This window comes from Microcaecilia unicolor, chromosome 5 (assembly GCF_901765095.1).
Source record: "Microcaecilia unicolor chromosome 5, aMicUni1.1, whole genome shotgun sequence".
NCBI lineage: Eukaryota > Metazoa > Chordata > Amphibia > Gymnophiona > Siphonopidae > Microcaecilia > Microcaecilia unicolor.
The window spans coordinates 344,370,081-344,394,611 of NC_044035.1; the positions used below are offsets into that span (position 1 = coordinate 344,370,081).

General features: G+C 45.6%; 1 protein-coding gene across 1 annotated transcript in view; it reads left to right on the forward strand.

The window, feature by feature from the left end:
* LOC115471367 (cadherin-13-like) overlaps window positions 1–24,531 on the forward strand; it is a 1,126,129-nt gene that overhangs the window by 916,598 nt on the left and 185,000 nt on the right. Inside the window, exons 9-10 of the mRNA XM_030205064.1 lie at window positions 7,550–7,732; window positions 21,761–22,014. Coding sequence (XP_030060924.1) covers window positions 7,550–7,732; window positions 21,761–22,014 — 437 coding nt within the window. The remainder of the gene's footprint in view (window positions 1–7,549; window positions 7,733–21,760; window positions 22,015–24,531) is intronic.

The following is a 24,531-nucleotide window of genomic DNA, read 5'->3' on the forward strand; positions in this document are numbered from 1 at the left end:
CCGCCTTTTTGAAGGAATGTACTCAACGCGGTGTACATCAAGAATAAATCAAGCATTAGCAATAGACAATTACAGCAGTAAAATTATTCAAATACAAAATATGGCATAGTATGCTACATTCCAAACAAAAAAAACAGCACCACGGGCCTTTAAAAATGGAACACAGTTCTTTAATGAATGAGCCTTGACAAAAAGACCCGACACGGGCCGTGTTTCGGTGACTAGCTTTTCATCCATTTTGATACAGAAAGTGAAAGTGCCTTGGTGCTTTGTAGCTTTTACTACATGAGACGTGGGGTAAGGAATAATATATTGTAGAGGAATATATTCGAGTTATTCCCCAAGTTTTCCACGTCATCACTGTGACCCCTGACGCAGGTGCTAGTCACCGAAACACGGCCCGTGTCCGGTCTTTTTGTCAAGGCTCATTCATTAAAGAACTGTGTTCCATTTTTAAAGGCCCGTGGTGCTGTTTTTTTTGTTTGGACTTTAGTTTGTACTTTGTTCCCTCTCTTTTGTTATACCCATAGTATGCTACATTATAATGCCAACACAATACACAATACATCATTTTAATAGACAGCATAAGGTGTAAGCAAAGATGGAACATATAGAGAGATAAGATAGAGTAACAGGAGTACGAAAATAAGGGACTAGTAAAGGAGAGTTGCAAATGAGGTCAGACAAGGTTCTTGAACATTATCTTGGCTAGGGTAGGAGTAGATAAACATGCTCTGTTATAATATGTGCAGCCAGTGTCGTTTACTTCTTCTGTTCAAGGCCTGGTTGATGAGCCAAGCTTTCACCTGCTTCCTGAAGTAGAGATAGTCTTGTGTTAAGCAAAGCCTTTCAGGGAGTGCATTCAAGTATATGGGGGCTCGTTTGCGGGTATCACATCGTGTGATGTCCTTTGGAGAGCGTGTGGTTAGGGAAACTCTTTGGGAGGACCTTAGGGGCCTTGAAGTTGTGCAGAGGGAGATCCTGTACTTCAAGTACTCTGGACCATTTCCTTTAAGGGCCTTGAAGGTCAAACGGAGCATTTTAAATTTGGCTGTGAAGTTTATGCAGAAATGGTGTGATGTGGTCACATCGCTTACAATCTATTAGTCTTGCTGCAGCATTCTGAATCGATTGGAGCTGGTGGTACCTTGTAAGATATACCCTAAGGAAGAAGAGTACAGAATATCGGAAGAACAACTTATGTAAAGATTGCATCAAGTGATGGAGAGTTTATGTAGTTGGAATGATCCCGTGGTTTCAACTTGAAGAATAAACTGTTTGAGGTTTAAACTGCTGACTATGGGAGTGGTCATTTTGGACTAGACTGTGTGTCGCTGTTCCCCCTAAGACAGCCAAATCTAACCACCAGCCTTACTTCCTACAGGGGTTTTGGACCTTAACTTTTACGTTTCTGGGGGAGGGTAACCTCACCCGCTAACACTTGTTTCCCCAGGCAGAGGCTCCACATGCTGAGTGAGTGAGGGTCCAACGGACTGTGCCCTTCACGGGGGCTCCAACCCACTTGGACCCTGGACCCAGAAGCGCCCAGGCAGAAAGGTGTTACGCTAGATTCAAAGGTGAATAGCACAAACCAGTGGCGTACCAAGGGGGGAGCAGTGGGGGCGGTCCGCCCCGAGTGCACGCCGCTGGGGGGGGGGGTGCCGCGCGCCTGTTGGCCGAGTCCGCTAGTTCCCTCCCTGCTGCTCCCTCTGCATGGAGCAGGCTACTTCCTGTTCCGGGGCAGAGGGAGCAGCAGGGAACGAGCGGACTCGGAGCCGACAGGCACGCAGCACCCCCCCCCAGCAGGTAAAAATGCACCCGGGGGGGGGGGCTGCACTGCACCCGGGGGGGGCGCATTGGCGATCCGCCCAGGGTGTCAGCCAGCCTAGGAACGCCACTGGCACAAACATCATTTGCTTCTCCTTGGAAATAGTTAGACCCAATACAGGGAGGGAGGGGAAGATTGGAAGAGAAACAGAGGAGAGAGAGATGCTGAGGAGCAATAACAGCTGTGGAGCTCTAGAGTGGACTTCTACTGACATTGAACAAGAATAAATATTCATGTGCCTGAGGTTTTGCAGATGCAAATGAAAGGTACGAATGTTTTTAGATGTATACACGTTTGTGGGCAAATCCGTGGCTAGCGTACAGGATGTTAATGAAGCATAGTGTTTTCTCCCTCTGTGTGTTCCACCTGTTTATTTTCTGATTGTGATTTATATCTTCCTAATATTTGCTTCTCTAGATGTTGCTATTCAGCCTCTTTGTCTATTCAGCCACTGGAGGCCAATAGGGTTATAGGATGGGCTGAGCTCAGGATCACATAATCAGTGATAAGGTGAAGCCTTTTACTCGTGTCCCGGAATTAAATAACACAGTGAGATATTTGTCTGTTATTTGCTGTTATCACAGCATGCTCACAAGACCATCTCTCGTTTATAGTATTTTCAGAGTATCGGTACTTGTTAAACCTATTTGCAACTGGAAATCATATTTTATGGAATTCTAACGAATCCACTGGTGGTGGATTTAACTGGCTGAATGTCCCTAGGCATTGCAAAAGCTAGTTGCCCCCTACCAACTACCTAGGGGGTCCTTTTCAAAATTTCAATTTACAGTGGGTCTGGAGGGTTGCTTCATTGATGCTACATTAGCTGACTGGCCTTAAATAAGGATCTGTGTTTCAGCGATGGGAAAAACATTTTGCTGATGGGGTGTTGCCCCTAGGCAGATGTCTTTATTGCCTATTGGGAAAGTCTGTTCCTGTGAATCATATCCATAGTTTTTCTTATATTACTGTTTAGAGGAAATTTTCAAATTGTCTCCTTTGGGCCAAAGTCTAAACATGGTGGAGAGTGGGCAATTGTATACGTGGACACCGCAATTTAGGGGCCCACTTTCCACACAGGCTTTGAGTCTATTCTGTAATGTCACTTTACATGCGGAATTGCTGATATAGAATATTCTACAGAAATGTTTAGGTGTTTAGTTATCAATAAGGGGCATTACTGATATGACGTCTAAGTCCGACTTTGGATGTTTTGCAAAAAACGGCCAAACTCTGAATAGAAAAGAAGGTCATTTTCAAAAAAGAAAAATGGCTATTGTTTTTTTAAAGTACTGTTTTGAACAACGTTTTATGATTTGGACAGGGAGAGCCATGAAGTCCCTTTTGATACATTCAAGCAGTGACGTTCCTTGGTTGACTTGCACCCGGGGCAGGCTGCTGCCCCCTCCATGCAGTGCACCCCCCCCCCCCCCCCATGCAGCGCACCCCCCCCCCCATTCAGTGTCATGTCCCCCCTGGGGTGTAGCATCTTATCCCTCTCCCGGTGCATCTTTTCAACCCCCCCCCCCCCCCCCCGGGTGCATTGCCTTTTACAGCCTCCTTAGCCTCTTACCTCCTGGGGTGTTGGGAGCTGCCGCGTGGCTGTCGTCTCCGCCGGTTCCCTGCTCCCTGGTGCGGACAGCCCCCCCACCGCCCAGCCCTCAGTACGCCCCTTTTATAATGGTGCGTGCTCTATTTCATTTCTATTTTAAGATAATCACCACCCTGAGAATTGCACAGAAGAGTGAGTTGTAAGTCAAAGTAAGATATACATTTTTAAAAATGGTGTCAGAGCCTACAAAAATTTCACTTTTCTTGAGGACCAATGTGGTAGGAGAACTCTGCAAAGAGCTGCACAATCTGACTTTTCAATAAATACAAGTCTTATGCAGAGAGCAGTTTCTTATTGAACCAGGCCAGCAGCATTCTCGTCTAAAAGGATTCTTAGTGGTGCTGCTGACAAGGCCATTTAAACATGCCCTTGAATTCTGCTACTCTTCCTTTTTTAATGAATAGCGCTTTGGGAATGAGTGAATTTAAACTGAGTAAAATCAATTAACGTACTTTCCAAAAACTTTAGTACTTTGGGGCTATTGCCAGAATTCTTTGCCCTTCAGCAGCCTGGATTGGGAGTGTGAATGTAACTGGCAGTTTTTAAAGCCATCCATCAGTATATTATATATTTATACATTCCTAAATATTCAAGATTTTTCTTGACTAAACCTGCATCAGTTTGTAGACATAAGTTACAACCACAGGCATCAAGTACAACATTAACAGGCAGATGATCAAAAGCAAACGCCGGCGCTAGAGGCTGTTAGCGCCATACTAGTGCCGGCGTTTGCTAATGCCCCATGATCAGAGCCCTCGAGCGCGTAAAACAACGTGCTCGAGGGCTCTTAATGCAAGTAGCATGCAAATGCATTCTAAACAGCGCTTAATGCGTTCATCCCCAATGATCAACGACCAGCGCGCCAAAGATTGGGTCGCTGGCTGCGACAAACCCTACGCCAGCTCCGAGCTGGCATTAGGGTTTGCAGATCATTGGGGAGGAATGGAGAGCCCTGTCCAGCATGCATTTGCATGCTGGCAGGCCCCCATTCCCCCCTACAGCAAACCTGCCAGCGAGGGCAGTTGAGGACGTCCAAATTTTGGATGTTTTTGCAATGGGCAGTTAAGGACGTTCAAAATTGGATAGTTCTATGAGAAAGATGTCTTTCTCATAGAAACATCCAATTTTGGACGTCCTTAACTGACCATTGCAGAAATGTCCAAATTTTGGACGTCCTCTACTGCCCCGTCACAGAAACATCCAAATTTTGGATGTCCTCAACTGCCCCTTCACTATACCTCCAACACCCCCTTGAAATTTGGCCGTCCCTGCAGCAGGGCAGTTGAGGACGTCCATCTTCCGATTTAAAGATGGGCGTCCTTCTCTTTTCATTGGTCTGCAGCCCAGACCTGTCAAACAAGTGCGGGAGGATTGTGCTGAGCGCATGCTCTGGCACAATTTTCCCGCATGTCTACCCCATAATCAGAGATAATTGCGCTGCTTAAATTTGCATGCATAATCTCTGATCATAGGTCTAATAGCGCCCCGCGCTGTTCCAGCGCTATTTTAGAGCGCTGTTTGGAACAGTGCGGGGCTTTTGATCATCTGCCTGTAAGAGATCTTGTACAATAGGTCATTTGGGGGGGGGGCATTCCTTTCCCCCTCCCCCTATTCTGGCACGCTAGGCATATCTATGCTGGCAGGGATGCCAAGCCCCGCCAGCCAAATAAATGGACTATGCCACTCTCCACTGCTTGTTCCTGGCTCTGAGCAGCATGCCAGGACTTCTCTCGCATGCTCTGAGCATGCTCTTAGACCAGGCAGGGGCACCAGCAGCTAAATCAGCCATCTGCTACTGGTGCAAGAACTTCCCTCTGCCACGGCCCACCCCTTCTGATGTCACTTCCTTCTTCCATAAGCACAGGCTGCGGCAGAGGGGAAGTTCCAATGCCAGCGGTAGATGGCCGATTTAGCTGCAGGACAAAAGGAAAAGGTCAGTGGCAGGACCAGAGAGTGGCAACAGGACCAGGAGGAGGGGCAAAAGTCCTCATTATCTGGGGGTCCAGACCACTCTCAGTGCACCCCTGGGATATAGGTTACAAGTGCCATTTTAAGAATGGCACTTAGGTGCCGTGCTGGCACTTCTATAGGTAAGTCTACAGTTGTGTGTGTAAGTGATAATATTCCATACATCTACCCACACACAAAGAGTGTGTAAGTCGAGCTTCTGCGTTATAGAATTGTCTTTCATGTGCACGTCTACTCTTGAAAGGATCTCTACACCAGCCTATGATTTTTCAGATATGATGTAACTCTACCTCCACACAGTCTCTACTTGTGTTCCTTTATGTCTGATGGAACTCCATCCTCACTTGCATCCTCTCCATCTAGTAAATCTTCACCCCAGAAGTGATTTAATTTTATTAGGTGGAACTCTACCTGTGATCCTTTTTACCTAATGGAACTTCAAAACTGACCTTAGGATTCTCATCGTGATCATTGCACCACCAGCAGCGATCCTGTCGCTGCAAAATGGTTACAAATGATGGGCCCTCTTTCCCAAATATTTTCCCCATAATGAGTGAAACCTTCAGTAAATAGACTCCCATATACTGTGGTCGTAGTATTTTTATTAAATTTAAAAATAGAATAACAGAGGACAATTCAGTGTAACAGTATAACAGCATACAAATTGCAAAAATCAGGTAAAGGACAGAAGAGAGGAAAAGCGGAGAGGAAGAAAAGAAAAACACTTCTCATCAAGCATCACTAACAAAGGACAATAACAAAGACCACTTCTCCTTATAAGTGATATAGCGACATGGCTTTTTAGCCAGAAAGGTATCATATTTATAAGTCAGAAATACCAAAGTCCACCATTCTTGATATGTGACTTGACCCAGGGTCTTCCAGTGCCCAAAAACTACTTTCAAGGCTAAAGTAAGCAAAGTATTAACAAGTAAGCATTCATTATGGCTTAAGGAAGAGCGAAAACATTGGTCTCTGAGCAACACATATTTATACAGCATAGGACCATGGAAATGAAATATATCCGTTAAAGTGAACCAGACATCAGTCCAAAATGATTGAAGGCATGCACAGTCAAAAACAAGGTGTTTGATAGTACCCCGTTGAGCATGACAAGACCAACATAAACTGGGAATGGACGGATTAATGGTATGCGACCTGAAGGGCGTCCATAAGGACCAGTGCATAAAAATAAAGGGACTGCGTGATGGCCGCAGACCTGGAATACTTAAACACTGAGCACCAGATCTGCGTCCAGCTGCTATCAGAAATGGGCTGCTGAATATCTTGTTCCCAACATCTACGCAAGCCCAGACATGTAATGGAAGATTTACTTAACAAATACTGTAACACTGAAATTTAAAAAAAAAATATTTCAGAAAAAAATGTAATCAAAATTGCTAGAAATAAAAATAAGGATGCAATAGTTAAAAACGAGACAAAAGAAAAAATGGCAAATGAAAAAAAATGTTAAATTACAGGGCATCAAGCATTTCTAAGTAACCGAACAGCATAAGGCAATGGTAGTTATGATAGATCTGAATGACTAATTACTGCCCCAGCCAAATGTAATATATTTCTATTTAAATAGTTTGCATGTGGAAAAACTGCCAAAAGAGATGCATTTTGTGTTGAATTGATGATTATGTAAATTACTCAGTGGTCTTTCCATTCAAAGGAAACGTGATTAAGGTTTTTGATGAATGCTTTTGAATGTCAATTAATCAGACCTTACATCTTTTCAATAGCGATTCCAAAAATGTCTGTGCGTCCAACAGGAAGCTAGCTCAGCATTCCAATTTTAACTTTTGGATGCCGAGGTTTTGTGTTCTTTATTTTACGCCACTCATCATCCGATTTTTCATCTTTGTTAAAGCCATTTCCAGCTTTCCAAAGCTATTTTCTATCGCATTCTTCTTACACACAGCCTGTCAAGAGTGGACACAGTTAAGCAGTAACAACTGCTCTGTTTGCTTTCAGAATGCTTTGTTGACAACACCTGAAATTCACTTTCTTTTCAGGATTACAGCTTGGCTGTGATGTCATAAATAACTCATTTGAACTTGGCTTTTCGACAGTATTCTCTTGTTCTCAAGCCTTTTTCAGTATTGGACCTTCAGTGCCCTTTGCTCTATTTTTAGTTCCAAGCCACAGTGAAGGAAGGCGTCACTGGTGTCATTGTCAACTTAACTGTTGAAGACCAAGATGACCCAACAACAGGAGCTTGGCAAGCTGTCTATACCATCATTAATGGAAACCCTGGCCAGAGCTTCGAAATCCATACCAACCCTCAGACTAACGAAGGAATGCTGTCTGTTGTTAAGGTAAGGTTAATAAATTCTTACATGGGAAACCTGTGATGACGCCCTCAGGAAAACTAGGGCGCCCCGTTCGATTATGCCCCTGCACGTTACCATGGGATGCCTCAGCGTGCCCCATGGTAAGCCCTTGTTAGCTGTGATGAGCACCCATTAGTGTTTATTGCAGCTTTGTAAATGGGCCTCTATGTTCCTTTATAAAATAGGCACCTAGTTATAAAATTCTCCAGAGTGCGGAGGGTAGAGTTGGGGAATTCAATGGGCAGGGTTGCAGATCAATACATATTATATGTATAGGGGCTGATATTCAGACCATGGGAGCAGGGCCGGCCCAAGGCAAGATGCCGCCTGAGGCGGACCTGGTATGCCCCCCACCGGCCAAGATGCCGCCCACCCCTGGGATTTTACCTGGTTGTGGTGACTTTCCAAACCCAGCAGCAATTCCCATACGCTGCCCTGCTGCTGCCAACAGCCGCCTCTTCCCTTTACTGTGGCTGCCTGAGCGAAACAGGAAGTTACTTAGTATTAGATTGTAAGCTCTTTGAGCAGGGACTGTCTTTCTTCTATGTTTGTGCAGCGCTGCGTATGCCTTGTAGCGCTATAGAAATGCTAAATAGTAGTAGTAGTAGTAAAGGGAAGAGGTGGGTGCCGGCAGCAGCAGGGCAGTGTATGGGAATCTCTGCCGGGTTTGGAAAGTCACCGTGACCAGGTAAAACGCTACGAAGCCACTCCCTGAGATGCTGCTCCTAGCCACCTGAGGCCCTCGCCTCAGTTGGCCTAATGGTGGGGCCGCCCATGCATGGGAGGCAGCCTAACTCCTGCGGTCGGCGGTGAGCCCACATATTCAATGCCGGGCCATTTCCGTCACCAGCATTGAATATCCAGTTTATTGTTGGCCAAACCAATATTCAACACTGGCCGGTTAAGTTTATAGCGGCCAAAGATAGACCTGCTATTTGAGCAGCCCGATTTGATGGCTAACTTTGCCAGTGATCTGCTGCATATTCATGGCTAACCGGCTATATCGCTCTGACCGCAAATATTCAGCGGGAGAGAGCCAACCATCCCCCGTTGAATATTCGTTGACACTTGTTAAGTGCTACTTAACCAGCCAGGAGCCATTCCTGGCCAGTTAAATAGCTCTGAATATCAGCTGGTTAGCGTATACATATAGCTTGGACATGGAACCAAGCCAAACATTCAGGTGTCGATATTCAGCCCGCGGTGATAAGCATCTTGTAAGCTGCTCAAAGCTGCAGGCTGAGTTAACCCTGGATGTTCAACGCCGGGGCATATCCAGCCTCCGACATTGACTATCTGGGTATGTGCGACAACCTGGAAGTTATTCGGGCACCAGCTGATGTTGAGACCGGGGCCCAGTTAATTCAGCGGTTAAAGTTAGGACAGCCTTTTCAGCTTTCCTGGCGGTAGTCCCACCCCTAATGCACGCCATTTCCAGGGGCGAAATAAAACCCCTGGAAATGATTAGCACGGCGGTAACCTGGTGGTAATCGGGCATCGCTGCGTGCTGTCCAGTTATCGCGTGGTTAGTGCTGGAGCCCTTATCACCACCTCATTGGGTAGCGGTAAGAGCTTCCCACCACATGGCCACACGGTAAGAGTTATCTCACCGTGTGGCCATTTCTTTTTTCGGGTTTTACTAGCTGCGGGTAAAAGGGCCCTGGTGCATGGGAAAATGGCCCCCACCGCCAACGCAGGGCTCTTTTTCCCCTCAGTAAAAGGACCCCTGAATCCACTAAGATCAAATTTTGAGACATTCAGATTAAAAGAGTCAAATTTCTCCCCAGATATCCTGCTGAAAATTGACTTGCTGTTTTTTGTGTTTTGTTTTGTTTTTGTTTTTTTTGAAGGAGAAAGTGGGCACCTTTCTCATAAACTGGGCAAAATATAGTCCTGAGTTTAATTTTGTACTACTGTATATCTCTACCAAGTCTCTCATTGAGTTTTAGCTCTAGATGTAAATTCTTTGATGGCTGTGGGTTATGCTATAAATTATGTATTAGAATTATAAATTAATTCTTGCACCAGGTTAATTGTAGATAGGTAATTACATTACCAAACTCTAGTACACACTTTAAAAAAATAATTAAATTATGATTAGGCTATGTAAATAAATCTTCTGATTGTAACGAAACAAAGGTTCAGCTGCAACAAGGGGGAAGAGATATGAGGCGTGTTGGATAATATACATGCTATCCCGGGAGTATTAGTCACTGGGGATTTGATTCATTGAAAATATGATTTTGAAAACTGCACAACAGAAATGTATTTATTGATTAAGGCATGTAAAATTAATTGGATCCTTTTTATTTTTTTAAGTGTCTCAGAAGTTCTGCATATCAAGTCAGGTACAATCTCTCTGAGTGACACTTCAAACTCATCCCAACTCTGGATAGAGTAATACATTATGCATTTCATTATCATATATGGCCCTCGTTAACCTTTTCCTGATGTCGTCAACATCAGGGACTGGACAGAGAAAGCACAGTCAGAACACTACCTTAGTTAAACCAGCTCCAAACCAGTGCACAGTCCTTCTGCATAGCGGGAAGCTAGAAAATGAGAAATGTTTTATTTTTTATAGGAAAAGAAAGAAAAACATTCCATTAGTGGAAGGAAATTAGAAAATATTACATGGAGGCAAAAGACAGTGGATATGTATATGACAAGAAAAATAAAACATTCTAAAACTCTTTACACCCTTTGCCTTTTCCTCACTGTCTTGGCCCGAGACCCGAGCCCATACGCCAGGCCCCCTTCCTGCCCATCTTCAAATCTCTGCTTAAAGCCCTCCTCTTCAGTGTCGCCTTCGGCACCTAACCTCTACACCTCTACCCAGGAAATCTAGACTGCCCCAACTTGACATTTCGTCCTTTAGATTGTAAGCTCCTTTGAGCAGGGACCGTCATTCTTTGTTTATTTTGTACAGCGCTGCGTAACCCTAGTAGCGCTCTAGAAATGTTAAGTAGTAGTAGTAGTAACATCAATGCACATGAAGCAAGATCATTCCGTTCACATGCCGTTTCACATGTCGGCATTCCACAAGTCAGCCTTCTTTACTAAGGGGTCCTTTCACTAAGCTGCATTAGGCGTTAACATATATATATTTTTTTTTATAAACTCATCTTTATTGAGGTACTCAACAGTAGAAATAAAAGTAACAAGAACAAACTGCAGCCACACTCCACCATCGGCATTTATAACCCACATTTTCCCACCTATTTGCAGGCTCAATGTGGCTTACATAGCACTATGAGGCGTAAGCCGCCTCCGGTGATGAAACAAATACAGAGTGATGTGGTAGAGAATGAGATGTAAGTGTTACAGACACATAATAAAATCGAGAGAAGAAGAGTTATATAATGTTCGTTGCAGGTTATGTTTTCGTTGTGTTGCTGAGTCCGGGCACTTAAGTTGGATCAGTAAGGTATGCCTTCTCGAACAGGTCGGTCTTTAGTGATTTCCGGAAGTTGAGGTGGTCGTGTGTTGTCTTTATGGCTTTTGGTAATACGTTCCATGGTTGCGTGCTTATATAGGAGAAGCTGGATCCGTGGATTGATTTATACTTGAGTCCTTTGCAGCTGGGGTGGTGAAGATTTAGGTATGATCGTGATGATCCAATTGTGCTTCTTTTTGGTAGGTCTATAAGGTCAGACATATAACTCGGGGCTTCGCCATAGATAATCTTGTGGACAAGGGTGCAGATTTTGAAAGTAATACGTTCTTTGATTGGGAGCCAGTGCAGTTTTTCTCATAGCGGTTTGGCGCTGTCGAATCGCGATTTTCCAAATATGAGCCTGGCTGCTGTGTTTTGAGCAGTCTCTAGTTTCTTTATGAGTTGTTCTTTCCATCCCACATAAAGTCCATTGCAATAGTCCGCATGGCTTAGCACCATTGATTGAACCAGGTTGCGGAAGGTTGCCCTCGGGAAGAATGGCTTTACACGTTTAAGTTTCCACATTGAGTGGAACATATGCCTAATGCAGCAAAAAATGAAGTACTGTGGGATGCGCTCAGATGTCCTGCGGTAACTTTGAAATCTGCATGCGCTACCCGTCTGCCAAAAAATATTTCAAATTGTTTTTGAGGGAGCATGTCAGGGGCAGAGAGTGGATATTTCTGTACTAACCAGTTGGTGCATCTACGACGGTAAGGGCTCGATTCTCTATATATGACACCAAAAAAACTGGCACCGAAAAAACTGGCTGTTCTATAATCTGTGCTTAAAGTTAGGCAGGGTTTATTGAATAGCTCTTATACCTGGAAGTCATGCCCTGTGGAATTCCAGCTAACCCCATTCCTGTGCAGCTCTCTACTACAGACTGGTAAGGGTATTTTTTATTTATTTTTGTTACATTTGTACCCCACGCTTTCCCACTCATGGCAGGCTCAATGCGGCTTACATGGGGCAATGGAGGGTTAAGTGACTTGTCCAGAGTCACAAGGAGCTGCCTGTGCCTGAAGTGGGAATCAAACTCAGTTCCTCAGTTCCCCAGGACCAAAGTCCACCACCCTAACCACTAGGCCACTCCTCCACCTGTGAATCCATAATACAATAGTACCTTGGTTTTCGTTGACTTCGGTTATCGTCAGTTTCGGGTTTCGTCGATTCTTTCTGTGAAAAATTTGTCTCGGATTTCATCGGTTGCCTCGGATTTCATCGGCGTGCCCACGTGACCTTGCTGCTAATTTTGCGAAAACAAAGGGCGACCCACCTGTTCTCCTGCTCAGTGTGGCGTTGTTTCTCGTTGTGTGAGCATCACCCCGCGCGTCTAGCCAAACAATTCCATTGCTTTTCAGTTGATGCATATGCAAACAATTGCCTCGGTTTTCATCGGTTTCGGATTTCGCCGATTGTTTTCGGACGGATTATCGACAAAATACGAGGTATCACTGTATATTATGAGAGTGCAAGTATTTTTAGGAGTCGATATTCAAAGCAATTTAGGGAACCCTTTTGCTAAGCCGCGTAAGCACCTATGTGTGCCCAACATATGTCAGTTCGGAGTTACTGCCCGGCTACCGCATGTACTTGCGCCAGCCTACCTATCCTTTCCTTGTATTTCTAAGCTAGCTTAGCAATTATAATATCACTAAACAAATGATTGGATATGGTTGACAGCATTGAAATCCCCATAAACACTGAGAGGGGAAGTTATCAACATGGACCACTGTAATGTTGGATTATTTTACCACAAGTCGGGTTATTTTTGTACAGGGGATGGGTGAGGATGGAGGAGATTCCAGTGGGGATGGGCGGGGATAGAGGAGGTTCCAATGGGGACGGGCAAGGATGGGTAAAATGTCTATCCCCGTGTAACTCTTTAGTCTGTAGCAGTTCTTATGTTGATCCAAAAAAGATATTCTAACGTGTCAAGAATGCAGTTTTCATCAGAACTTGTTCTGCAGTTAGAACTCTGTCCTACCTAATTGTAAACGAGCCCGCTGTTCCCGTATGTGAGGGGAGGAAGCCGCCTCCCACGAATAGACAGATCTCCACAAATTGCCACCAGTGGATACTTTAAAATATTCTTTTATTTTTCAAGTTAATGACAAACCCTTCAGTCCAGAGCCCTGGGTTAGGGCTTTCCCGGCAGGGCTGTTCTGCCTTTCTTAGTGTACAAGCCAGCAAACACAAAGGCTCTGCCCCTTTCTTGAAGGGCTGCAATAGTCCTTTGAAAAATCCCTCCTTTTCAAAGTCAGTAGCAAAATCAGTACTTGCCTCCAAGCAGGGTTTCCCACTCCTGCCCACACAAGTCTTTCAGATTCCACATAGTCCTTCCAAAATAATCAGGGTGCAGCTTGGGGGGAACCAGGCTTGTAACTCTTCCAGCAACCTCCCCCAACAGTCAGGGTTTCCCCACAGCAAACAGGTCTAACCCAAAAGAAAACAGGCTTCTATCTTTAAGCAGGTTTCAATCAAACCAACTTTCAAAACAATAGGGATTTTCAAACCTTCAGGTGCTGCTCTCCCCAGGCTCTCAAGCTCCCATTCCATTCTGGTTTCTTCTCCCTGCTCAGCCTGATTAACCCCCTCTTTCATCCAATCCTCCTCCTGCTTCTCAACCCACCCCTCCCTATTACAGGTGGGCAGCATGATATACTGATTGCTGGTCCAGGGCAAGGTTGCCAGGTGGAAATTTTTTTTCCCACCCAAACCAGCCTAAATCCAGCCCAAAACTCGCCCAAACTCAAACCCCGCCCCTGACACCCCCACCCCGCGTCATCACCCCGCCCCCGCAGTCACCAACCCCGCCCCCGCCGTCATCGGCCCCGCCTCCCCGTCATCGGCCCCCGCCCAGAACGTCACTAACCCCGCCCAAAACGTCACTAACCCCTCCCCCCCTGCGGTCGAAAAACCGCCAAAAATACCGCCCAAAACACAAAAAAGAAGCCCAAAAAACCACAACCCGCCGCGGGCAAAAATTTCCTGCGGCGGGTTGCGGAAAACCGCCCAATTGGGCGGTAAAACCGCCCACCTGGCAACACTGGTCCAGGGGAAATGGGCTCCTTCATTCTCCCTCCCTCTTGTGGTCAGAGACGGTATATGGCCAGCTTGCCTATCCCCTGGGCTCTCACTGCTGGGACTGGAAATGCATTCTGGGAGATGTAGTTTAGGGTTTTGCTGCTTCATTCTATACATCTGGGATGTAGCCTTGTCACATAATGAGTACAAAAAAAAAATGAAGCTGTTACAGTTAGTAAATAGGGCAACATAGCTGTGAATAGCATACACCGTCAATGTGAAGTGACTTCTACTAATGGCCAAAGACTTCAAGCAAGGCATAAACTATAGAATTACTAAATATACTGTCACGGAACCTCAGTATAAATGTTTTCGAATCTCCAGGGTAATGTAAAGGACACATTCATTTGTGTTCTGAAAGAAACAGCATCTAAGAATAAAAGATGATTAACAACAATCGCTACTTGGATTCATTGTTCAGGTTTCCTCTGTAGGCTAAGGTTGGTTCAAAGCCTCGTTATAGGTAGTAAGTAGAAGAATCATTTTTTGTTAATCAATATAATCCTTCATACATTGTATCCCAGGTCAGAGAAGTCACAGCTCTGAAATGTATTTCTTTTAAAAGGAGAGTTCTACAGACTTATTCTGTCTTCTTCATTGTACAAGATTCTCAGTGATATTAATCGCTATCTGTAAATTAGCTAGAACCTTGAAGGGCCATGAACCAAGCTCAAAAGCTATCGCTTTTTGACAATTTCTAATGGGTTATTTGTAAAGAATCTGAATACGGACTTGTAATAAAGACAATGTGATATATTATCTGAACAAGAATATCAATAATAAAACGCTGTTACTGACTTCCGGTTATGCAGTGAGCAAAGCGGCAGCAGCTGTCTGAAGCTCCGGGAACCCCCGCTCTAAATCGACGGAACAAAAAGTCACATCGCGTGTAAAACGCCCTCCTAAGCGACTAACTGCATGGACAAGTTCGTCCATAAATCCCCCGCTGAAATGGCGCAGAAAACCGGCACGAAAACGAGAGGAAAAGCCGGAGGTGGGGAAAACAAAATGGCGGACGGCTCCGCGATCGCGGCGCCGGTCTTCACTGAAATGCAGCTCGAGCAATTAACAACAGCGGTGGTTCGTGCGATGGATCCGCGCTGGGATGCGCTGTCTAAACGTCTGGAGGCTATTCAAACTGGGCTCGACGGACTGGAGACTAGAGCGGGTGACATTGAGGTGAGAGTTGCGGCGCTCGAAGACGACACACGTGCACAAGGCCCCGATATTGCCCAACTACAACAGCAACTAGCCGAACAGGCCGCTAAGCTGGAAGACCTAGAAAACAGGTCCAGGAGGAACAACATAAGAATAGTGGGGATCCCAGAGCGGATACAAGATAGAAATTTGTCGGACTGGCTGGAAAACTGGCTATCGAAAGAGCTGGCACTTACTGATTCCACAGGCCACCTGGTTATCGAGAGGGCCCACAGAACAGGGCGTCGAATGGAAAATTCCCAACGCCCCAGAGTGGTAGTTGCAAAACTTATGAACTTTCGACACAAAGTGGAAATATTACAAGGATTCCGCCAGAAAAGAGAATCATTGCGCTTTGAGGGGCAGAGGATAATGATTTTTCAAGACTTTTCTCAGAAAGTACAAGAGCAGAGACGGGCATTTCACCCGTTATGTGCGGAGCTGGCACAAAGGAGCGTAAAATTTGCACTGATGTATCCCGCACACTTGAAGATACGACACCAGGACACGTGGAAGCACTTTCAGAACGTGGCAGAGGCTCAGGCCTTTGTAAATGATCAAAACCCTGGCAAAAAGCTATGAGAGACATTATAGGAGGGCTGAGGAGGAAAAGAAGCAGCACTATATGACCGAACAACAGGTGACTGGTAATCATTTTACTGTATGGGGTAGAGCGGGGACTCCCTCTGCAAAATCCGGAATACCAGATCCGTAAGTAGCTTACGGAACAGGAAGGGGGAGAAGAGAGAAGGGAGACCGTAGGGAAGGGTAAGGATGGGGGGAAAGGGAGGGAACTCGTCCATGTACTGGTATAACAGAAAAGAGACCTGGTTGTGGGTAAGGAGAAGTGGATGTAAGAAGGGGGTAACACAAAGCGAAAGACTGAGGTGGCACTGTGGAAGTAGGAGAACAAAAAAGACTATGATACTACATATAATGGCCCAGGTGATAGAACCCCTGGGTGGAGCTGAGAGTAAATTAAGCAGGAAACCCAGAGAGGGTAACAACCCAATTTATATTCAACAAACAGCATTATGCCGGTCAGAGTAGTGTCTTGGAATGTGGGGGGCATTAGTTCCCCCATAAAAAGATCTAAAATATTGACAGAATTAAAACGACAAAAAGCAGACATAGTGTGCCTACAAGAAACCCGACTCACAGAGGTAGAACATGCCAAATTAAAGAGATCCTGGGTGGGGGAGAGCTTTGCGGCGACTCCACAGGGTAGGAGAGGGGGAGTGGCGGTATTGTTCAGGAAGGGTCTAAATTATAAAGCTCAACTGCTGGCTAAAGGGGCGCATGGAAACTACATAATACTACAGGTGTGGTTGCAGGGTATTGAATTCCTCCTGGTGGGAATTTATGGACCAACGACACACGATCCACAGTTTTATAAAACAATTATAGGTCACTGTCTGGGGAATCGCAATAAGCAAATGATTATAATGGGAGACCTTAACATGGTAGCGGATCCCGAGATGGACTGCACGAACCCCACATCCCAACATTATGCAGGAAATAGAGTTCAGGAGTTTAGGGCCCTCTCTCAGGCTCTTGATCTGATAGATGTTTGGAGAACACTGCATCCTGGGGAAAAGGACTTTACGCATAGGTCCAGAGCCCACGGCACTTTAGCCCGACTAGATTACATCTTAGTAGAACGTACAATGTTCTCACAGGTAACAGCTGCAACTATTGGTCCAGAGGTGATCTCTGATCATGCGTTAATATGGATAGACTTAGAAGTGCTGGCCGGTGAGGGGGGAGGGAGGGGGTGGCGCTTCCCAGCTCATCTGGCCATAGACCCCCAATTTCAAAAGCATTTAAGAGAAAAATGGGAGGACTATGCAGAGAATAATAAAATACATGCACATGGCCAGCCCACGCTGTTCTGGTCCACCTCGAAGGCAGTATTAAGGGGGGAGATCATCGCCTTTTGTAGCCGTAAGCGGAAGATAGGGGCACAAGCCATACTAAATTTAGAGGAGCAAATGAAGAGAGCCAAACAAAAGCACATACAGCACCCAACCCAAGTAACACTAGAAAATTTGAAAGCTGCGCAAGTGGCACTTAATTCACTCATACATGAGAGGGAGAACAAATCTGCATTGTATTACAAATATAAGTTGCAGAGATTCGGGAACCAACCAGGGAGACTTTTAGCACGGCTAATTAAAAATTGGGGGGGACCTAGGTCAGTAGCGACACTAAAGGACTCGTACGGGAACATGGTTACAGATAGGAAAGGAATCGGGAGGATGTTCACTGAATACTTCGCCAAGCTATACTCGGTAGAGCAGGGACCGGTGAACAAGCATCTCTCTGAGTACCTTAAAAAGGCAGGACTAGACCAGATACCCCAAGAAGGACTAGATGAGTTAAACGGTCCAATAACACTGTTGGAGTTGCAGAGGGTGGTGAAGTCCCTAAAACGACACTCAGCACCAGGCCCAGATGGGTATTCTGGGGAATACTATAAAATGTTGCCCCCAGATGCGCTGGCATCACTTTTGGAGTATCAAGAAGAGATAGTAAACGCCGGGGAATTTCCCTTACATACAAATACGGCGCTTATCACTATGATTCCCAAACCCGGTAAACCGGCAGATGAAGTGGGCTCTTACAGGCCAATTTCTCTGCTAAATTTGGACGTGAAGTTGCTAGCTAAAATTCTGGCGGAGAGATTGGCCCGGTGGCTGCCCAGGTTGGTAGGCCCGGAGCAGGTGGGGTTCGTGCGGAAGCGACAGGCAACACATAATGTTAGAAAGTTACTGCTTGCAATAGCTTCGTGTCACACCATGGGAGAGTCTGCTATGGTGATTAGCTTGGATGCAGAAAAGGCATTCGACCTTGTGAGGTGGGACTTTCTATTCTCAACCTTAGAAAGTATGGGTATACAGGGCTGGTTTGTGCGGGCCGTGAAGGCTCTATACCACAACCCAAGGGCGAGGGTGATAGTGAATGGGATCAGTGAAGAGGAATTTGCAATCGAGAAAGGTACACGTCAAGGTTGCCCGTTGTCGCCCTTGCTCTTTATATTGGCGCTGGAGCCGCTGTTAAGAGTGGTGAAAGCTGTAAAGAAGATTGAGGGGGTAAAGGTAGCAAATCAAGAGGTGAAGATCTTAGCTTATGCCGATGATCTGATGCTAACCTTAACAAATCCAGATCAGTCACTAGAAGTGCTGTTGGAAAACATAGATCAATATGGCCAGTTATCGGGGTTCAAACTAAATAAAGCTAAGTCCTATGTTCTTATACTAGGACCAGAGACACCATCAGTAGTGGGTGGGACCATGCCGCTGCAAAAAGCAACAGAAACAATTAAATACTTGGGAGTGCATGTTCCTTCAGATCTCGCAAAACTATATGAATACAATATACGCAGATTGGTCAAAGACACAGAATTGAGTCTTGCAGCTTGGGCTTCACTGCCACTCTCTTTGAGGGGAAGAATCGCATTATATAACATGGTGGTTATTCCTAGATGGCTGTATGTCCTGCAGACAATACCAGTATATCTAAAAAGGTCAGATGAAAAAAAATTGAACGCACTGATACAGCGATTTCTGTGGCAGGGAAAGAGGGCACGCCTTTCAATAGAGTCACTGCAGATCCCGGTGGCATATGGGGGGCTGGGATTGCTTAGTATAAGATATTTCAATGTGGCATGCAGCTTGAGGCACATAAATGATTGGTTCAGGTCCACCCAGGAATATTCCAACACTGATTTGGAATTGCAACTAACGCCGGGGGTGCATTTTAGTAATTATTTACATGGGACAGGAGCCCGTATCCCAGTCATACTGAAAGAAACAGGTATTATGCAGACGGCCAGGGCAGCGTGGAGGTGGGTCTGTCATATGCACAAATTTGCCCCAAAAGCAACCCCGTTCCTCCCTATATGTGATAATATGGCATTTGTCCCAGGGCAGCAGTACTCAGTCTTTCGCAGGTGGGAGAGAAAGGGAATAAAGTATATATTGCAAGTGGTCACGGAGGAGGGACGTATGAAACCCTTCTCAGTTTTGAAGGAGGAATTTGCACTGCCAGATACAGAGTTTTTTTACTATGCGCAATTAAAACACTATGTGACATCATTACATTGGGAGAATTTGGCAGAGGATGTCCAGGAAGAGCTCTCGACAGCCCTCTCGCTGCAGTCGCAACAGAAGGTGCCTTTGTCCTTTTATCATAAACACATCAGAGAGACAATGCCAGAACCAAACTACAAAAAAATGGAAGCTGACTGGCAACAAGACTTGAAAGTTAACATAACAACTGAAATAATTAAGACATTTATCTTGTCCATTCCCAGGCGCTCGACCTGGGTGGGACACTGGGAACAACAGTATAAATTTGTTTTCCGTCTTTATATACCACCCCGAAGAGCTTTCTATATGGGACTTTCGCCATGGGGAGAGTGCCCCAAATGTAGATCAGAAGGTGCAACATTGGGCCACATGTTTTGGTCCTGTAAAGGAATAAAAAAATTTTGGACAGATCTGGTACAGAATATATCCACTCTATGGAGAAAGAAGTGGGACTGTGAGCCAATGTTATTATTTGGTCAATTCAAAATCAAACACCCGATTCCAAAAGGATATAAAAGCTTCATAGATAGAGCTGTGGTGGTTGCCAGACAAGTCATACTGAAAGAATGGCTGACGTATAAATATCCCACAGTGACACAATGGCGCGCACAGATGATACGCTTGATGCGGATTGAAAGAGTAGGAATCAAGGACATGAACTCGAGTGCGGGCGCAGAGCTCCAACAGATATGGTCCCCCTTTTGGAACACTTTGAGGGGCATAATGGAACAGAAACGCCTATCTCCATGGGCGTTAATCTCCGAGAACGGGTCCGTGAAGGGGCGGACCGAACCGTATTATCGATAAAAAATGGACGCCCATGTTTTATTCGCCAATGTGTGAGCTGGGCGTTTTTGCTTTTCAGCGATAATGGAAAGGGAAAGTGCCCAGCTCAAAAACGAATAAATCCAAGGCATTTGTTCGTGGGAGGGGCCAGGATTCGTAGTGCACTGGTCCCCCTCACATGCCAGGACACCAACCGGGCACCCTAGGGGGCACTTTTACAAAAACAAATAAACAGGTAAAAGAGCTCCCAGGTGCATAGCACCCTTCCATTGTGTGTTGAGCCCCCCAAATCCCCCTCAAAACCCACTGCCCACAAGTCTACACCATTACTATAGCCCTAAGGGGTGAAGAGGGGCACCTACATGTGGGTACAGTGGGTTTGGGGGGGTTGGACGACTAATAAGCATTAAGCAGCACAATTGTAACAGGTAGGGGGGATGGGCCTGGGTCCACCTGCCTGACGTCCACTGCACCCCCTAACAACTGCTCCAGGGACCTGCATACTGCTGCCTGGGAGGAGGGTATGACATTTGAGGGTGAAAATAAAAAGTTGTGAAACATCATTTTTTTGTGGTGGGAGGGGGTTAGTGACCACTGGGGGAGTCAGGGGAGGTCATCCCCGATTCCCTCTGGGGGTAATCTGGTCATTTAGGGCACTTTTTGGGGCCTTATTCGTGAAAAAACAGGGTCCAGGAAAAGTGCCCTAAATTCTAGCTACAAACGCATCCATTATCGGCGAAGGGCGCCCATCTCTGTTCGGGTGATAACCACGCCCCAGTTCCGCCTTCGACACGCCTTCGACACGCCCCCGTCCACTTTGTCCGCATCCGCGACGGAGTGCAGTTGAAAGCGTCCCAAATTCGGCTTTTGATTATACCGCGTTATTCGTTTTTGTGAGATAAACGCCCATCTCCCGATTTAGGTCGGAACTTGGGCGTTTTTCTCGTTTGATTATAAGCAGGTTTGTCAGCTCCGGCCAGGAGTTACCTCTTGAACATATAGAGTTTTACAACAGAGACGAGAGGGAGGGAGGGTTAAAAGGGGGAGGGGGGGGAGAAAAAAGGGGGGGGGAGGGAGGAAGGTTGTTGTTGGGGTGGGGGGAGGGGGGGAAAAGGGGGGGAGGGGGGTTTGGAAAGGGGGGGGGAGCGGTTTTGATAGAGAATTAGGTAAGACAAGTTATGTTGTAAAGTTACATTATTTCTCTAAGAATAACAGTGTTGATAAGTGACATAGGGTGGGAAGAGGGGGGGTAAATGAAAAAGATAAGAATATTTACAATTATGTTTAATTTAATTAAGACAGCCACTCGACTGTTTTTGGGTTATGTGCACTATACTGACAAATGTTAAATTTATGTCGATGTACATTAATAAAAAAGATTTAAACATAAAACGCTGTTACTATGTTTTGCAGCCTCTAGACTATGAGATATCAGCCTTCCAAACCCTTCTGATCAAAGTGGAGAATGAGGATCCCCTGGTACCCGATGTAGCATATGGTTCCAGCTCCACGGCAACAGTCCAGATTACAGTTGAGGACGTCAACGAAGGGCCGGTATTTCACCCGCAGCCAATGACAGTGTCCAAACCGGAGGATATTCCCGTGGGGAGCATTGTGGTCACAGTGGGTGCCACAGACACAGATACTCTTCAGCATCAGTCTATTAGGTAAATTTGGCATTTTTCCATCCACAAGATAACAACCGGCAGGAAAGCATCCAGTGCCGGCAAAATCCATTTGTCAGGTATCATATTTTACTTCATTAGGCGTGTTAGGCATATGGATAAGGAATCAGTTAGGGTTATAATAAAAAGATCTCGTTGTGATGAAGCTACATTTCGACAAATGATAACAGTTCTCCTAATAGTGAATCGTAGCAATGAAATAATGCATTACCCCTGCGAAGCCACTGTTCAAGTGAAAGCGTTATAAGTAAATACTAGTCTGAAAAGAACTTGGCTCTTGATCTGACTAAAGGTTTATCTGAGCCACTGTGGTGGTTAATATGTGAAGAAAGAGAGGCTGGTCTTTGTAATGTGTTATTTCCTTTCTCATGAACTTGGAGCACCTTCTCGCTGTCAGCCACATCCAAAGGGGTTGATATTCAAAGCCATTTATTTTATTTATTTGTTTTTAATTTTTGTTACATTTGTACCCCGCGCTTTCCCACTCATAGCAGGTTCAATGCGGCTTACATATTATATACAGGTACTTATTTGTAGCTGGGGCAATGGAGGGTTAAGTGACTTGCCCAGAGTCACAAGGAGCTGCCTGTGCCTGCAGTGGGAATCGAACTCAGTTTCTCAGGACCAAAGTCCACCACGCTAACCACTAGGCCACTCCTCCACTACAGAAACAGCTCTTGGTCATTTGAATCGCCTATTTGGGGATAACCATTCATTTTTCAGCGGCACTTAACAGGTTAGTGCTGCTGGAAATAACTGGTTAACGCCAAATTCAAAACCATCTATTTTGGGGATGTCGGAGGGCAGAGTTGGCACTTGACCAGTTAAGAGCCAATATATAGTACTTAACTGGCCTTGTAAACCGCATAAATGTCAATCCTATCTTTATGTGGTAAACTATAGCCAGTTAAATGATGAATATCTCACTTTACCGGTTATGCGTTAGCTGGCTCTAGAAACCCGGACATTCAACGCCAGTGCACGGATATTGCCCAGCATTAAATTTTAAGGTTTAGCGCTGGCAGCGGTCAGCAAAACACTTATCTCCACCAGCTGAATATCGAGCACAAAGGTAATTGGGAAACAAATTCCAGCAGGTATTAATGATGGTATCTGCAGCTAACTGTACGAATAGCCTAGTGAAAGTGTCGCGCATGCTCGGTTTCACTAAAACGAGCGTGCACGGCACGACTGAGAAGAGCACGGTAGGCAATGCGGCGAGACCAATATGGGACAAACGCTTCAGCTGGCAGTGATTGGGGACTCCCATTAGCCAAACTGGGGGCCCCAGAGCCAATTTGGGGGGACCCAGGCCCCTGTGCCCCCCCCCCCCTGTAGCTATGCCACTGGTCTCAATCTAGAGAAACTGAACAGTACGGTACCAGCAGGGACCCATTTCGTTACATGCTTCTTCTGGAGACCTCATTGTGTCATTTATTTTGCCCGGCACTCTCTATCTGCAAAATGTTCAACAAACTTTCAATAAGTTGTGCGCATCAATAGGCAACATGCTCATGACATACATATACGCCTACCACAACGTTCCCTTGCAGTTGTGTGCTATCCCCTAATTCTGTAAAAGTCACCAAAAATTGTACATGCAAGTTTGACTATGTGCCCAATTTGCTTGTGTAATTTAATTGAATAACGAGCTAATTAGCACCAATTGGCTTTTTAACAAGCAATTATTGGCGCAAATTAGATTTAATTTGAATTCAGGAGTGTAAATTTAGGAACAAGTAAAAAAAAAAGGGTGTGGAAATGAGACGGTCATGGGCAGAACAAGGGTATTCATGACATTTAAGCGTGTTGTTATAGAATTACAGGGATAGGCACCTGATTTAGGAGTGTACATTCGCACCTCTTTTTAGTTCATGCAAATGGCCGCGCCTAAAGTTAGGTGTGATTCCTTGGTGTAAGCACTATTTTATAAACTGTGCCTAACTTTAAGCGCGGCATATAGAATAGCCCCTCCACGGGGACAACCATCTCTAAGGGCGCTAATCTCTAAGGATGTCCCGGCGAAGGGGCGGGGAAACCGCTATTATCGAAACAAGATGGGCGTCCATCTTTCGTTTCGATAATACGGTCGGGGACGCCCTAATCTCAACATTTAGGTCGACCTTAGAGATGGTCGACGTAAATGTTGAGATGGTCGACCTTAGAGATGGTCGTCCCCGGTTTTCAGCAATAATGGAAACCAAGGACGCCCATCTCAAAAACGACAAAATCCAAGCCATTTGGTTGTGGGAGGAGCCAGCATTCGTAGTGCACTGGTCCCCCTGACATACCAGGACACCAACCGGGCAGCCTAGGGGGCACTGCAGTGGACTTCACAAATTGATCCCAGGTGCTGAGCCCCCCCAACCCCCCTAAGACCCACTCCCCACAACTGTACAACACTACCATAGCCCTCAGGGTTGAAGGGGGCACCTACATGTGGGTACAGTGGGTTTCGGGTGGGTTTTGAAGGGCTCACATTTATCAGCACAAGTGTAA